Source organism: Saccharomyces kudriavzevii (assembly GCF_947243775.1).
Source record: "Saccharomyces kudriavzevii IFO 1802 strain IFO1802 genome assembly, chromosome: 16".
NCBI classification, from domain to species: Eukaryota; Fungi; Ascomycota; class Saccharomycetes; order Saccharomycetales; family Saccharomycetaceae; genus Saccharomyces; species Saccharomyces kudriavzevii.
Window position 1 is genome coordinate 179,754 of NC_079287.1, and position 15,531 is coordinate 195,284.

The window sequence follows — 15,531 nt, forward strand, 5'->3', positions numbered from 1 at the left end:
GAAAGCACAATCAAGCAAAAGTGCAAGTTAAATCTTATATTACGGTTAAAGAAAACGTTGGTCGTTCTATGGAAGCTTCTACGGACGATTAGGACTCTGTTTCCTATACATCATATTTGTAAGTGGCAAAATTAAAAGTTTTCTTTTTTTTTTTTTTGCTTCTCTCCTCCGCTTCATTTTTTCCCCTTCAACAGCTTCAGGGTTACACAAAATCACGTGCAACATCATAACGACAATTGCACAATGAATGGCGCTTAGGAGAGTGCACGAGAAATGAATAGAGAAGCGGTTTTGTTTTGAAACTTGGAATATTTACGAGTGGTGTATAATTATGTTTTTGTGCAATATGGTCTATATACATAGTTAAATAGTCGTTCTAGCCTTCCCTGAAGTAAGTATACTTATTGACTTGGAACGCCTACTCCTACCGAAAGGGAAGCACTTTTGAAACTAAGGTAAAAGAATATTTTGATCTCCCCCAATGAATACGAAATATCGGGATAATAAATAAAATGGAATGAGGTGTAAAGTACAGCTTATCGAAAACCACGAATAGCCTGTATCTGTTTAGATCTCCTTCTTTAGGGCATCCTTTCTTTTTATCTCTTGCTCATGAGCCATCTGAAGCTTATGCTGCTCTGCAGCCGGCGAATCAGAGTCCACAGAATGTGCTGGACATGGCAACACAGAACCTATTGCCACGGATGCAAATGCAATAAGAAACGTGGAAAAATACAGATTGTTGACTACTTTATTCCTTGTAACTGCCCTCATAATATGTACTTGCTTTGGTGTAGCTGGCCTTTCGTTCCTGTAAACTAAATAAATAAAATCTTAGATTTCTCTAATGTGTCTCGAAGAGCTTAGGTTATCGTTAAGAGTAGCCTTCGTAACGCCGCTGCGACAGAAATATTATATATATCAAAAACTACAAACACGGGGAAGAAGCCATCGCAGCAACGAAAAAAGAAAGAAAAACCCTTGCAGGAACAAGGCGGTGTAAGGGTTTTCGCTTTAAACGGACATAAGCACGTGACCTTTATTACACCCATGCACCGGTTGCTAGGTTCTCTGCTCGTTTCTTTTTTTATGTTCTTTTGTCATGAACCCTGAGGTCGGAGGCGTTTTTCAGGCACAAAAGATCCCCTCGTTTACCTGTCATCTCAGGCGCGTTTAGGCCTCATTCTTCTCTTCCTTTTTTTTTTTTTCTTTTCTCAAAACTTGTACTGCGTTATAGTTATTATGGTAGGAGCCCGGATGATTATTAAGGCAGATTATCGAGCAGTAAACAAAAAGAATAATTGTTTCGAAGAAAGTATTGTTTTGAGGGTTTTTAGCTTTTCAGATTGGCTCTTTTAATCATCCAGTCATCGTGAAGTACAAAGTTGATTTATGCCAGAAATAAAACGTCGATGTCAAGGATATGGAGCAACATCGTACATTTCTTTTCCGTGCAAGCGCTTGACTCACGAATAAAACCAGATCTTGAATTTGAAAGGCGAAGAAAGTTGTTTATAAGTTCCTCCAAAAACGAAAATGGTTCGTCATCTACTGCCATTGCTGTAACTCGAAGCCCAGTGATAAGTTCTAATAATCTATCCTCGCCACTATGGAACACATGGGAATTTAAGCTATATTATTTGGCGTTCACGATAGCGATTCCTTTGATGGTGAAAGCAGCACTGGATACAAGTTCCGAATCTAACCAAAACTACTATAAGTTCAGTGGACTCCTAGCCCATGGTTGGATCCTGGGTCGCAAAGTTGATAATAGCGATGCTCAATATAGGTTTTTTAGGTGCAATTTCATCTTGTTGGCTGCGATAATATTACTACAAACGGTGTTAAAGAAAATTTTCGTTAAATTTAGCAAAAGCTCGAGGATAAATTTTGATTTTGCGTGCGGGTTGATTTTCATTTGCTTTATGTACGGTGTCAACTCTATTAAACTACTGACTCATGCCCTTATCTTCTTTACTCTGGTACACTTATTGAAGAGGAAGCGTATGATGGCCGCTTTTACAATTTGGTCTTATGGTATTTTTACATTATTCATTAACCAAAAGGTTAAAAATGTCCCCTTCAATAGTATCGCCACTATGTTGGAACCTATGGATCATTGGTATAAGGGTATTATTCCTCGTTGGGATCTTTTTTTCAACTTCACCTTGTTACGGTTGCTAAGTTACTGTATGGATTTTTTGGAAAGATGGCATGAACAACTGAGTCCACAACCTTCGATAGATTATGAGTGTAGTCGACCGGAATTCAGAAAAAGTTTATCCGTTGCCACTTTGCAAACAATCTATGAATCAGGTAAGAATGATGTTTTGGATGAAAAGGGACGATTGGTGGCAAAACTCCATATCCAGGATTATAATTTCATCAATTTTATCGCTTATATTACGTATGCACCATTATTTCTGGTAGGCCCAATCATCACTTTCAATGATTACTTTTATCAGTCAGAGAATAAATTACCTTCATTAAGGAAGAAGAACATAACCCTGTATGCTCTAAGAGTTGTTTCAAGTTTGTTGTTAATGGAAATTATTCTTCACTTCATCTATGTGGGTGCAATAGCAAGGACCAAGGCATGGGGCGGCGACACACCTCCACAACTGGCTATGATCGCATTATTCAATCTGAATATTATATATCTAAAGCTCTTGATCCCTTGGAGGCTCTTTAGATTATGGGCCATGATCGATGGTATTGATGCGCCCGAAAATATGCTGCGATGTGTGGATAATAATTATAGTACACTGGGGTTTTGGAGGGCTTGGCACACAAGCTTCAACAAGTGGGTAATCCGTTACATCTATATCCCATTTGGCGGGTCAAATAATAAAATACTGACAAGCTTTGTCGTGTTTTCATTCGTCGCAATGTGGCACGATATTGAACTAAGGCTACTGTTTTGGGGGTGGTTAACTGTTCTTTTATTACTGGGTGAAACCTTTATCACCAAATGTTTCATTCGATATAGGTTTAGGAATTGGTATAGATTCTTTTGCGGCTTCGGTGCCGTAATAAATATTTGCATGATGATGGTTGTCAACCTGTATGGATTTTGTTTTGGGGCAGAGGGAACGAAGCTTTTCTTGAAGGACACATTCAGCACATCATCTGGTTTGAAGTTTTTTCTTATAGGAACAGTAAGCTTATTTATCGCTGTTCAGATAATGTTTGAAATTAGAGAGGAAGAAAAAAGGCATGGTATCAAGCTGAAGTGTTGATCTGATACGGTGTTTGTCTTTTCAATAGAAAATACTGTTGATACATCCAAATTCTCATTTTTTTGTACAAAATACAATATTTATTCTTACTTTGGCGATTTACATTTAGGTTCAATAATATTAAATAGCAATGGCAAATGTGATTTTTATATTCAGAAAAGACAATACTTGCACTATTAATATAGCATAGGATCAAGACAGATGTGCTGCCTTAAACCTGCCATGTATGCTAAATATATATTTTTGGGTCAGAAGGTCTATCAAACTTCCGCGGTTATTACTAGCCCTCTTCTCATTTACACTTTTTTCAGAATTCTCCAACTGAAAAAAAAAAAAAGAGGCGGAAGAGAGAACTGAATTTTCTTAGTTACTATTTAAAATGCAAAACACAAAGTCGCAAAGCATGATGATCAGTATGTATCCGAGGCTGAAATTGAACTACCCACTGAGGTGGTATAGATTGTACAGTACAATAGACTCACAATCCCTGAAATTGAGAAGTGGTTCGAAGTTCGTGAAAATAAAATCCGTAAGCAGCTTGAGGGGTAGCTCATCAGCAGATTTTGTTTCCCCACCAAATTCCAAGTTGCAATCTTTGATTTGGCAGAACCCTTTACAGAATGTTTATATAACAAAAAAGCCAAGGACTCCGTCTACAAGAGAAGCGATGGTTGAATTCATAACACATTTACATGAGTCATACCCTGAGGTAAACGTAATTGTTCAACCCGATGTTGCGGAAGAAATTTCTCAGGATTTTAAGACTCCCTTGGAGGATGATCCCAATCGACCACACATACTTTATACTGGGCCTGAAAAAGATATTGTAAACAGAACAGACTTACTGGTAACATTGGGAGGTGATGGGACTATCTTGCACGGTGTATCAATGTTCGGAAACACACAAGTTCCTCCAGTTTTAGCATTTGCTCTCGGAACGCTGGGGTTTCTATTACCGTTTGATTTCAAGGAGCATAAGAAAGTCTTCCAAGAGGTTATCAGCTCAAGGGCGAAATGTTTACACAGGACAAGGTTGGAATGCCACTTGAAGAACAAGGATAGCAATTCATCTATCGTAACGCATGCCATGAATGACATATTCTTACATAGAGGTAATTCCCCTCATCTTACGAACCTAGACATATTTATTGATGGCGAGTTTTTAACAAGAACCACGGCAGACGGCGTGGCACTAGCTACGCCAACGGGATCTACAGCATATTCATTGTCAGCGGGAGGATCTATTGTCTCTCCGTTAGTGCCTGCTATTTTAATGACCCCAATTTGTCCACGTTCATTGTCATTCCGGCCACTTATTTTGCCTCATTCCTCTCACATTAGAATAAAGATAGGCTCCAAAATGAATCAAAAACCAATTAATAGTGTGGTAAAGCTTTCTGTTGATGGTATTCCTCAACAAGATTTGGACGTTGGTGATGAAATTTACGTTATAAATGAGGTCGGCACTATTTACATAGATGGTACTCAACTTCCAACAACTAGAAAAACCCAATCTGACATCGATAATTTGAAAAAGCCCAAAAGATCTGGAATTTATTGCGTGGCAAAGACTGAAAATGACTGGATCAGAGGAATCAATGAACTTCTAGGGTTCAATTCCAGTTTTAGGCTTACTAAAAGACAGGGCGACAACGATTAAGCCGTTCTGAATACAGGAAGTTGTTGTGCCCTGTTAGTGGGATTTCAACCGTATCCGATAGGTAAAAATTCGTACTTTTCCCGCATTTGTAGAACTCTTACTCGAGCGCTCGATATAGTCCTTTTCGTACGTGAAATTTACACTTTTGTAGTTAGGAAGGCTCTAATTTATACAACAGACGACAAGAAGAGATAATTTTATAACATATATTCTAGTAATAATAAAATTTACACTCTAATTTTTTTTAGGAAAGAATAATGAACAGGAACTTTGTATGTAAGGTGTTTTTATAAGCAGTTCAAGTTAACAGTCACGTGACATTTATCTGTGTTACAAGATAATACATTGCTTATTTTATTGAATAAAAGTAAGATTTACCGTTCTAGAGGTGAGACTTAACGTACTGCCAGAATGTGAGCTTGTTTGCACTAACATGAAAGGGTTTTTAGGTGCCCCACTATGTACCAATTGTATGTACGCAATAAATTCCGAATTAGGAATGAAATTCTAACTAAAAAAGTCCGTTCCTCTTACTGAATGCTGAAATTAATCGAATGCATGATCTTGGATGGAATATTCAACAACAGTCTTGTATATAATTTTAGAAAAAGTGGTGCTGACTTTCCTATTTAGTCCTTCAATAGAGAATTTATTCCCTTTTTTTAATCAGGACTTTCCTAATTAGGCCATCAACGACAGTAAAATTATCCGAAATCAGTAATTCTCTACTAGAAAATAGTGGACAATGTAAAAATATGCATCTCATTTAACAAACACATGAAGTTTCTAACAAACCTCATCTCAGTTATAATGAAACATGAGAGAATGAAAAAGCAACACCACATTTCAAAGGAGGTTCATTATATAAAAGGGCTTTCTGTACCACCAAACATGATCTTGTTCCTAACCATTTATGAGATTTTGAATAATACAATAAAGAAACCAAAATAACCCAAGACTTTGATTTATAAACACTAAAATTTCAAAGATGAGATTTTCTTCCATTATTACGGCAGTGTTTGCAGCTTCCTCCGCCTTGGCAGCTCCAGTTAATACCACTTCTGAAAGCGAAACGGTCCAAATTCCCGCTGAAGCCATCATCGGTTACTTAGATTTAGAGGGTGATTTTGATGTTGCTGTTTTGCCATTTGCTAACAGCACGAACAATGGCTTATTGTTCATAAATACTACCATTGCAAATCTTGCCACTAAGGAAGAAAGTGTTCCATTAAGCAAAAGAGAAGCTGAAGCCGACGCCGAGGCTTGGCACTGGTTGCAATTGAAACCCGGTCAACCAATGTATAAAAGAGAAGCTGAAGCTGACGCCGAAGCTTGGCACTGGTTGCAATTGAAACCCGGTCAACCAATGTACAAAAGAGAAGCTGCAGCCGACGCCGAAGCTTGGCACTGGTTGCAATTGAAACCCGGTCAACCAATGTACAAAAGAGAAGCTGAAGCTGAAGCCGACGCCGAAGCTTGGCACTGGCTGCAATTGAAGCCTGGTCAACCAATGTATTAAATTCAAACAATAATAACCGAGTAGAACTTGTAAATCTACATCCATCCCGATGTACTTTTTGCTCACACAATATCTTAATATTTTTCATTTCTCTATTAACAAGATGTATTCTCAAGTTCGAATTATTTCTCTGCCTCGTTTTACTGATAACTCAACACATATTTTATATACTCATTCCCTTTTCATAAACAAAAAAACTAAAAAATACATTTAATTTTGCTGATCGCCATTCCATTTGTTATAAATTACTATAATTTATCCTATTACTAGCTAAAGAAAGAAAAAGAAGGAGTGAAACCAAATCCTAAAAAAAATTGACAGCTTAAAATACAAACTGAATACAGAAAGAGGATAGTACCATGAAGAAAAAATAAAAACACTCCTTTAGGAGTTAAGCTGCCTCCGTTCCTGACATTTTTGTTGTCAACCAAGAGAACCATGAACCAAAGAAACGCCCCAATGCTCCCAGCAGCTTTTCCAAGACATTTTCATAGTCTTCAGTGTTAGCGTCACCTTTTCTAACTATTGATTTAGCATTCTGTTGAACAAGTTTATCTCTATTCTGTATTTCTTCTTGTTCAGATATGTCTGTATTTTCGGTGTCTGAATCGGCAATCTCATTTTCTGATTCTTGCGAATCAGTCACGTCTGTCTCTTCATTGAATCTTGTATTGTCATTACCTTCAGAAAGATTTTCTAGCTCTTCATCAGGTTTACTCCCTTCTTCGTGTGGAGAAAAAGTTTGATAGGGCTTTTCATCTTCTGCTTTTGAATTTTCTCTCGTTAGAGCTTCCCCTAGAGGTGCATCCTCATGCTTTCCTTCTTTTGTGATAAATTCTTCTTTAGGAGCAGCTTTGCCTTGGAAATCTTCTGAATTAGAGGAAGCAGGTGACTTATCGCCTTTAAGGGAGGGCGTTGGCGTATCAGGACCTTCACCATACAACTCTGACCCACTTTTTGTCGCTTCACTTGTAGATTTGTCATCCTCCCCCTTTCCCCCATTAACAAATGTCCCGTCTTCACTGTTATCCAAAGTGGCAACATTATTTTCGTTACTATGTTCATCAACCTCTTTTGGATACTCATCATCGGCAAACCAGTTGCCATTCTGATCTATGAATTTAAAATGCACCTTGTCCTTATCATCATATTTGGTTATCGAAGAATCATGGAACCTATACTCCCACTTTCCAGTATCAACATTAATTTCCATGGGCACACCTTCCCAGTTGGTGAACTCGCCAGCAATTTTCAAATCTGGAAAGTCATCCGCAGGATGATCAAATACAATAGTGACCATTACTAACTAACTTTTGCTATCTTATGATTACACTGTTACTACAGCAAAATATGTATATATGCTAAGAACTAGATAAAAATTAGGAAAGCAGGGAAGAGAAGGAAAACAAAAATATATAAGTTATTTTGAGCGGTCTTGAATTATTTATCTGTATGTTCCTTGTCTTTGTAGAATACTATTATCAAATTTTAATCCCATTTCTACACGGTTCCCCTTAAAGGAAACTTTATTGGCATCTTTAACCCTTTGTGCTGTGGGGGTAAAATATTACCGCTTCGGAGATTTCTCTGTCAAGAAAACTGAGAAAAAAGCGATGAGTTAGAAGCGGTAAACGTGCAACGACGTACGTGTCAATCGCGGTGCAAACAGCGAAAAGTCAGTAGCTTACAGTAGTTGGCTATTCATTTGGTATTTTTAAAAGCATATTAAGTACAAAACTGCGGATTGCTGCATATATACATGGAGACAAACATACATACATATATACATACATACAGACAGATTATTTAACGCGATTGGTGGGGAACGTTACCGCACCTATCTTTGCCAAAATTGATTTTGAGATCTTTGAAATACGGATTTGACTTGATCTTGTCTAAAGCTAGTATAGCGTTACTGATGTTAGTATAATTAATGAAACAGCAGTTCTTCTCAGGTAGGAAATTAATTTGCTCCACCTCTCCATATTGTTGAAAAATACCTCTCAGCTTGCCTTCAGTAAAGATACGTTCATCTCTTACAGAATCACTAACATAATCAATATTACCCACATAAACGTTTCTTGACGCGCCATTACTGACTGCCAATGCAAGTGCATTGGGTAATGGCCCAGAATGCTTCCCCCAGCCAACTTTACATCGTTTCTTCTGAACCGTGAATCCATACAAAGAACTCATCGCATAGAACTGTGCAGCAGCAGTGGGATCAATGAATGTGACAAAACAAACATAACGATCGTTCAGTAGCTTTATACTTTGTAATAAGCCACCACGAACGGCGTTACATATTTCTTCAATTTTAACATCCTTCGGTAAACTGCCCAAATAAACAGTCCTGTTTCCTAAATTATTAGGCCCGCCGGCAGACGTGGCAATAGCTGCAGCGGCTGCTGATTGTTGCAATAGGGCGTTAGATATAAATTCACGATCAGAGAACTCTATCATGTGTTCCATACCAGGCTGGACACCTAGAAATTGAGCCGCGTTATGTTGTTGCGTCTTGGTAATGAATGCGCATCTATCCTTTCCATAAAAGATTCTCTTGTTTTGATAATATAGATTTCTTATCGGCAAATTTGTAACAACTTTTATGGCATTTAAAATAGATGCAAAATGAATAAAAGCGACCCCTTTTTCTTTGATAATTTTTATACAATCAATCTCACCATATTCTTCTAAATCAGCTCTCAACTGTTCTCCGGACAAGTGCGATTCTTCACCCTCGATCGTCATACGGCCAATATATACATTTCTTGTGGCGCCATCTGTAGATATTCTCGCGGCGACAATAGGATCAATGCGGGTTGGTTTACCCCAACCAATCTTAATATCTCTATCGCCAATGTTTAAGCGCTTTAAAATCGCATCCGAATGGAACAACAGTGCTGCGCTTTCATCTACAAATGATATGAACGCACACATCTTCTCAGGGATAATTTTAACGTCTTCCACGACACCGCTTCGGACATGATCCAATAGTTCTTTAACAGATAAATTTGGTGGCACATTACCCAAATAAACCGTTCTACTTTGAGCCGACGTAAAATTCAAGGGATTGTTGGCTTGTGCATTTACCGACAAAGGGGCATTTGCATTGGTCACGGCGGTAGCAGTCGCCATCACAGTGGGAGACATACCATCAGATACCACGTTTGACGCTTCATCATCAAATGGAGAGACTTCATTAGAAGATCTTTCATATTCATAATAATGATTGCTGTTCTTAATGATCTCATTACCAATTCCAAAATTTTGCTCCTGTGAAAATCGTTGCTGTTGCGCCTCGTTTTGCTGATTAATCTGAAATTGTGGTGATTGCTGTTGAACTTGCTGGTAGTCGAAAAACCCACTATCCTCATAAAAGAATGAATCGTTGGGATCCCGTCTAAATTCGGATGGTAAAAGAGTGAAATTACCGTTCACCGAGTATGCAGTATCACCCAAAGTCGGAGGACCGCTTGGATAAGCGTCTTGATAATGGCCGGAAGAATTGATCTGCCGGTACATCGTGGAAATGTCAGAAGGAAAGGGAGGAAGCATGTTATTATTATTGTTACTATTATTGTTGTTATTATTATTATTGTTGTTATTACTATTATTATGATTATTATTATTATTATAAGAAATCACCATCTTTTTATGCAATTAGAGTAATATGCGAGGGTAAGGAAGTGAAAAAATACAACGGTTGTTCTTTATTTTTTCTTTAGAAAATATCTGAATAAAAAAGGCTTCAATGACCAGAAATGAAATGATAAAATAGTACTAGTAGAAAAAAGATGTGATGTTTTTTTTTGTTTTTTAAAGAAAGAGTGTCCTTGAGAATTGAAATTGGAAACGGATATTAATTAGACAAAAAGAATAATGAAGAAAGGTGAAGTGAAAAATAGGAGATTGAAGTGGACGATCGAACTGATTACGGAAAAATAATCTAACTGGTAAAACCAGAATAATTGAGTCAAAATATTTCAAAAAATGAAAATATCAAACAACAGAAGAACGAAGAAAAGAAAGAATACAATGTTCAGAAGAAATGAAGTGTATGTGTATCTGAGCAACGTGGTACAGAGACTATCAGTTCTGGAAATTGCAGAGTGCGGAAACAAAACGAAATAACGAAGATTAAGGAGAGAATTTGTTGAGGAGTATAATCCTATGAAATTGGTGTTTGAAAGTGGTATCCTCGTAGATATAGCGTTGTGTTGTGCTTAGTTCAGTTTTTTTCTTTCCACCAAGGATAAAGGAACGTTGCCGATCTGTTGCTTTATTAAAGGGATGGAGTATGATTGTAGGTGCGACTGGATCTCTCTGAAGACCTCTGAATATCACAATACTCACTCTCTTGTAAACTCGATCTAAAGATCCGGGTTTTTTCTTTCTTTTCTCTTTTCTTCGCCAAAATCGAACCACAAGAAAAAAAACGCCGGGTGATACGCTGATCCATCTTAAGAATGAAGAATTGTTACTTAAGAAGCTACTATTGTAGCCGAAGCATGGCATGATAGGAGCGTGCTGTTATGTGCTCTTGAGTGAGTGACTGACTTGGAGGTTTTTCAGTGCATCACAGCAGACACTTTTGTCTTAGAAATTGATCAATGAGATAGCCCCATAATTCAAGGGAAAGTCGGTGATAAAGCCTGCGAAACAGTCTTAAACTACAAACACTGCAATCATGGTGCTGAAAACAATGAGAGAAATGACAGAGGGCGATAACTTTTACATAATACTTGAAGTTATTTACCGTCGTCATAACGAAACTTTGCTTTTTTATCTTTTTCAAGTCGGAAATCTATTCTCGCACGCATTTCGAATAGAAAGAGAATAACGTACGATATCGGCACTGCAACAGACATCTCTGTCCGCTTACATACAACCACTAAGGACAATACCACAATATCTGAGTCTTCCAACTGAAGAAAAATATATAAGAGCCAAATGTTTTTACAGACTTTCCGCCTCAATGTTCCAAAGGTGCTATCGCACGTGAAACTATCTCCTGTAAGTATAATGAGGACATGCGCACCGTCTACCATTTTAGCGGTTGGCGCCCAGAAACCGACTCTTGCCTCAGCGAATAGATCGCTGGTGTTCAGCAGGGGTTTCAAAGTCAGGACGTCCATCAAAAAGTTTTGCAGCGATTGTTACTTGGTGAGAAGAAAAGGAAGGGTATACATTTACTGCAAATCAAATAAGAAGCATAAGCAGCGTCAAGGTTGAAATGTGATAACACATTCGTTACTCCACACATGTATCTGAAATGTATCTAAAACGAGTTTCTTTTTCTATAAGTCTGTAAATATTAAACATCTATATCATTTTTTATGTATCTGTCAATTTAATCATTTCTTCCAGATGGATAGACCGACACCTCCAATCAGTAATGTCTTGTCGAAATCAGTGTCACCATGATTGGTGATGACATCTAGTGACCCTGTGTCTGCCACGGTGGTACGCTCCCTCTCTGCCAATGAAAGCTTCCCTGCCGTGATTTTCCAGGTGCGTATCACTTGATCAACCGATGTGGTAATCGCTTCTTCACCGCCATTGATCAGCATACCCGATGTTATCGTCGAGGAAGCAGCCGCAGTGATAAAGTCACTTATTTTCAAAACTGCCGTATTTGTGTTATCTAACACCAAGCTGCTCAGCCCCAAGCCGTTGTCATCGCCACCTGTCAAAATCGCTGCCGAAGTTCTTGTCGAATCAACAACATAATCCAAGGATTTGATACCAGATTGATGTACTTGCAACTGTGATACGGGGGCTGGAAGATTTGAAATAGCAGTTCCCAATCTAGTGTCGACCAAATCGCTAGAAGTAGCATCAATGGTGAATGGTATAAATTCCGTCACATTATAAACAACCAGATATCCATTGGTCGGCGAGACGACGACGAGAAGTTGATCTTTCAGTGCAATAAATGCTATGTTGAATAAACAGCACGTCTTGTAACGACCTTGCATGACCAGCTCAAACTTGTTTTCATTTTCCTTATAATGCCAGATCTTTATGGTTGAGTCAGAATAAACAGTGGCTAATATGAAGTCATTCGATTGGTGTACGAACTTAACATCAAAATCCATGATTCTTAAATCTGGATTATTAGTGGATGTAGGTAATATCTGCCGTATTGTAATATATGGTCGCTTGTTGTATTTATCATTCAATTCCCACAAAAACAGCTCTTCTCTGGCTGAGGATGATATCATCAATTTGTTATTAATGAATTGGCAACGTTGTAACCCAGAAACATGTTTTCTCTGAGTCCAAAAATTTTTTACTTCACCAGTTTTGTTACTGAAATATCCCAACTTAAGTGTAGTATCTTCAGATGCGGTACAGAATATGTGACCATTTTTAAAATTCTTATTCGTGTTGTCGCTGGCACTTGGACAAATTGAAATATCTCTAATTTCTCTTCCGTGAATACCCTTCTCCAAAGTTTCGGGAACAATGGAGTTATAAATTTTTCTTAGATGGAAGCGGGATGCCTTGATATACATCAATAGATGTCCATTATTAACCGCACAGAGCTTCCAAAGACGGTGGGCACCACCACACACTTCACTGGCCAACTCGTAACAGTTCGTCTCATTGTAGAGATAGAATAAGCTAGACTTGAACCCATAAGTAATATACTCACCGTCTGGATTGAAGAAAGCGCCCTCCAAATAACCTTTCATCATCTTATTGGAATGCAAAACCTTGTAAGAGAGATGGCAGTGAAGGTTTTCAGAATGGCTTTTCCTCACTTCAATAAAAACATAATAGCCATCCCTATTAGTTACAGAGAAAACGGCAGAGCCATTTTTATTTTCCACGAATTTGATTGAAGTGGTGGTATCACCGGGGCTTAATCTTCTGATTATAAAAGGCTCCTCATTATCATCAAGTAAGTTGTAAATTACCACTGTACTAAAACGTGATCCAACCAGAATATAGTTTTGGAAAGAAGCTAAACACGAGGAGGCGAAGTTTTCAGGCTTATCGAAACTGTGCTTGGCTTTGATTTTCAAGTCCTGAGAGCTTATTTCTAGACACAAAAACTTATCTCGAGGGTTTGGGGATTGTAAAGTTAATAAAAACGAATTATCACTGTATTCAGTTACGAGGCAGTTATTCATCTTAGAAAGTTCATCCACATGAAATTCTTCAGTCTGAATTATGTCACTGCCCTTTTCGCTGAATTTGACCATGCGAATATCACTCTTACTGTTGGAGAAAACTACAATATTTTGCGTTTGGATCCCATTTGTAATTGGGTATGAAACAAATTTTTCATCAATCAGTAATAACTTCCATTGTTTGGTAACATCACTGAATTGAAGAATTTTACCGGATGAAGTGATGACAACCACTCCAAATGAAAACCCCTGGAAACCCTTAACACTTTCATTCTGTGCAAAAACGATATCACATTGTTGGCTGATATCATCCAATGTAAATGATGTCTCTTCATCACCATTTCTTTCCAACTGAAGCAGATCAATTAACTTCAACCGACCATCATTTCCAGAAGTCACAGCTATCATATCGTCTTCTTTGACATCAACGCCCCAAATACTCTTGGTTAAATGCACTTCATAAACATTGGATATGAATAGTTCAGCAATCTTTTCGCGTGATTCGACAATATTCCATATACGACACGTAGAATCTTCTGAAACACTAATTAATTTTGTATCGTTATCGAAAAACTTTAAATTCCAAATTCTCGCTGTATGGCTCCACCCGACAGACAGCTCCTTACCGGTATGTAAATCCCACAGTCTAATTGATCTATCATCAGAGCAACTGGCTAAGAACCTCCCGTTGTTACTCAAATTAACGTAAAAGATAGAACCTTCATGACCCAGTAAGTTGTGGATTTGGGTCTCTGAAAATAGGTCCCAAACGATGACACCACCCATAACGGTACCAGCGTTGATATACACCTTATATGGACCGAAAACTTTAATTATACCGGAATATAGAATGGATCTTTCACCTCCTAAAGATTTGCTCGAAAGCACTTCGCAATCAAAATCACAGATCAATACCTTATTATAACAAGTTAGTAAATATATTTGTGACCTGTCAAAACTAAATTCTCCGAAGGTAACCCAATCTGAGTTCATCCTTTCTGAATGCACTAATGAGTCTTTCTTCAAAACGTGTTCAAGTTTCACCACTGATACTGATCTCGCACCATAAGTTAAAACTTCTCCTTCAGTGGAGACGCTAATTCCATGGACTTTATTACAATGAAACAACCTACATTTGTTAACCAAAGTGCCAGAACGGTAGTCGTAGACATGAATGAAAGGCCCATAACCAGCCAGAACATAGTCATTGTGGAATTTTACACATAGTGCTGGACCATAGTGAGACACATTCTTCATTTTAGCCGCTTCTATATGGTCAATGCGGAACTCATTGAAAAGAGGAGCTAAACCAAACGATGAGGTCCGTCAACAAAACTTTTTCGTGGTTATGATTTTTTTTCATGCTTTTTTTCAGCAACGTCTTTTTTTTTTAGAGGTCAATGCGAACGTACATAGCACGAACAAATCTTTTATTCAACCCATAGTGTTAAAGGCGGCAAGAGTTTAATTTATATAATGTAGAAACTCAAATATAAGCATATAAAGATGGGTCCTGAAAAAATCAATAATGTTATTGTCTTTTTGAAAAGATGGGAGCGTACACCTTCCTTATGGATCCATGACGAAGGCTTCCTATCACCTGTTCTGAACACCGTCGGCTTCGAAATAAATGAACTTTTGCCAGCGAACGTTTTGCACATAGTCAAAATTCTGCAATTTTGCCACTTCTTGATGGTTAAATAGGGCTCGGCGGTTATTTTTTTTTTTTGAACACTTGTCTACGCCATTACCCTTCTCTCGCGCGGAAATAAGACGGAGCATGTTGAAAACAAGCTTAAGCCTAATCAATTTAGTTTTGAAAAATTTCTCCGCTATGGGTAAATTAGGTAAACCGCACATACAATCAGTTGCATTTCCAGTTTTCAGTTTCCAATTGGTGATTTTTCACTGCATGGGGAAAATAGCGTTTTCCTTCTCTTCTTGGTTTCTCTTGGTTTTTTTTACAAAATT

The 15,531-nt window shown here is 37.9% G+C and overlaps 8 protein-coding genes across 8 annotated transcripts; 4 read left to right on the forward strand and 4 right to left on the reverse strand.

The window, feature by feature from the left end:
• Positions 1-567: 567 nt before the first annotated feature.
• Positions 568-774, reverse strand: COA2 (Coa2p; the record flags this gene model as incomplete). The annotated part of the gene is made up of 1 exon (XM_056231658.1): positions 568-774. The coding sequence occupies one exon, from the start codon at positions 772-774 to the stop codon at positions 568-570; it is 207 nt and encodes a 68-aa protein (XP_056085455.1).
• Positions 775-1,412: 638 nt separating this feature from the next.
• Positions 1,413-3,239, forward strand: GUP2 (putative O-acyltransferase; the record flags this gene model as incomplete). The annotated part of the gene is made up of 1 exon (XM_056231660.1): positions 1,413-3,239. One exon carries the CDS (start codon positions 1,413-1,415, stop codon positions 3,237-3,239), a length of 1,827 nt encoding a protein of 608 aa, XP_056085456.1.
• Positions 3,240-3,654: 415 nt separating this feature from the next.
• On the forward strand, positions 3,655-4,899 carry POS5 (NADH kinase; the record flags this gene model as incomplete). Its single annotated transcript, XM_056231661.1, has 1 exon — positions 3,655-4,899. The coding sequence occupies one exon, from the start codon at positions 3,655-3,657 to the stop codon at positions 4,897-4,899; it is 1,245 nt and encodes a 414-aa protein (XP_056085457.1).
• A 988-nt stretch (positions 4,900-5,887) lies between these two features.
• On the forward strand, positions 5,888-6,418 carry MF(ALPHA)1 (Mf(Alpha)1p; the record flags this gene model as incomplete). The annotated part of the gene is made up of 1 exon (XM_056231662.1): positions 5,888-6,418. The coding sequence occupies one exon, from the start codon at positions 5,888-5,890 to the stop codon at positions 6,416-6,418; it is 531 nt and encodes a 176-aa protein (XP_056085458.1).
• Positions 6,419-6,809: 391 nt separating this feature from the next.
• Positions 6,810-7,718, reverse strand: UIP4 (Uip4p; the record flags this gene model as incomplete). The annotated part of the gene is made up of 1 exon (XM_056231663.1): positions 6,810-7,718. The coding sequence occupies one exon, from the start codon at positions 7,716-7,718 to the stop codon at positions 6,810-6,812; it is 909 nt and encodes a 302-aa protein (XP_056085459.1).
• Positions 7,719-8,224: 506 nt separating this feature from the next.
• Positions 8,225-10,069, reverse strand: MRN1 (Mrn1p; the record flags this gene model as incomplete). The annotated part of the gene is made up of 1 exon (XM_056231664.1): positions 8,225-10,069. One exon carries the CDS (start codon positions 10,067-10,069, stop codon positions 8,225-8,227), a length of 1,845 nt encoding a protein of 614 aa, XP_056085460.1.
• Positions 10,070-11,371: 1,302 nt separating this feature from the next.
• Positions 11,372-11,653, forward strand: RTC6 (mitochondrial 54S ribosomal protein bL36m; the record flags this gene model as incomplete). Its single annotated transcript, XM_056231665.1, has 1 exon — positions 11,372-11,653. One exon carries the CDS (start codon positions 11,372-11,374, stop codon positions 11,651-11,653), a length of 282 nt encoding a protein of 93 aa, XP_056085461.1.
• Positions 11,654-11,775: 122 nt separating this feature from the next.
• On the reverse strand, positions 11,776-14,817 carry RTT10 (tRNA (34-2'-O)-methyltransferase regulator RTT10; the record flags this gene model as incomplete). The annotated part of the gene is made up of 1 exon (XM_056231666.1): positions 11,776-14,817. One exon carries the CDS (start codon positions 14,815-14,817, stop codon positions 11,776-11,778), a length of 3,042 nt encoding a protein of 1,013 aa, XP_056085462.1.
• Between the last annotated feature and the right edge of the window lie 714 nt (positions 14,818-15,531).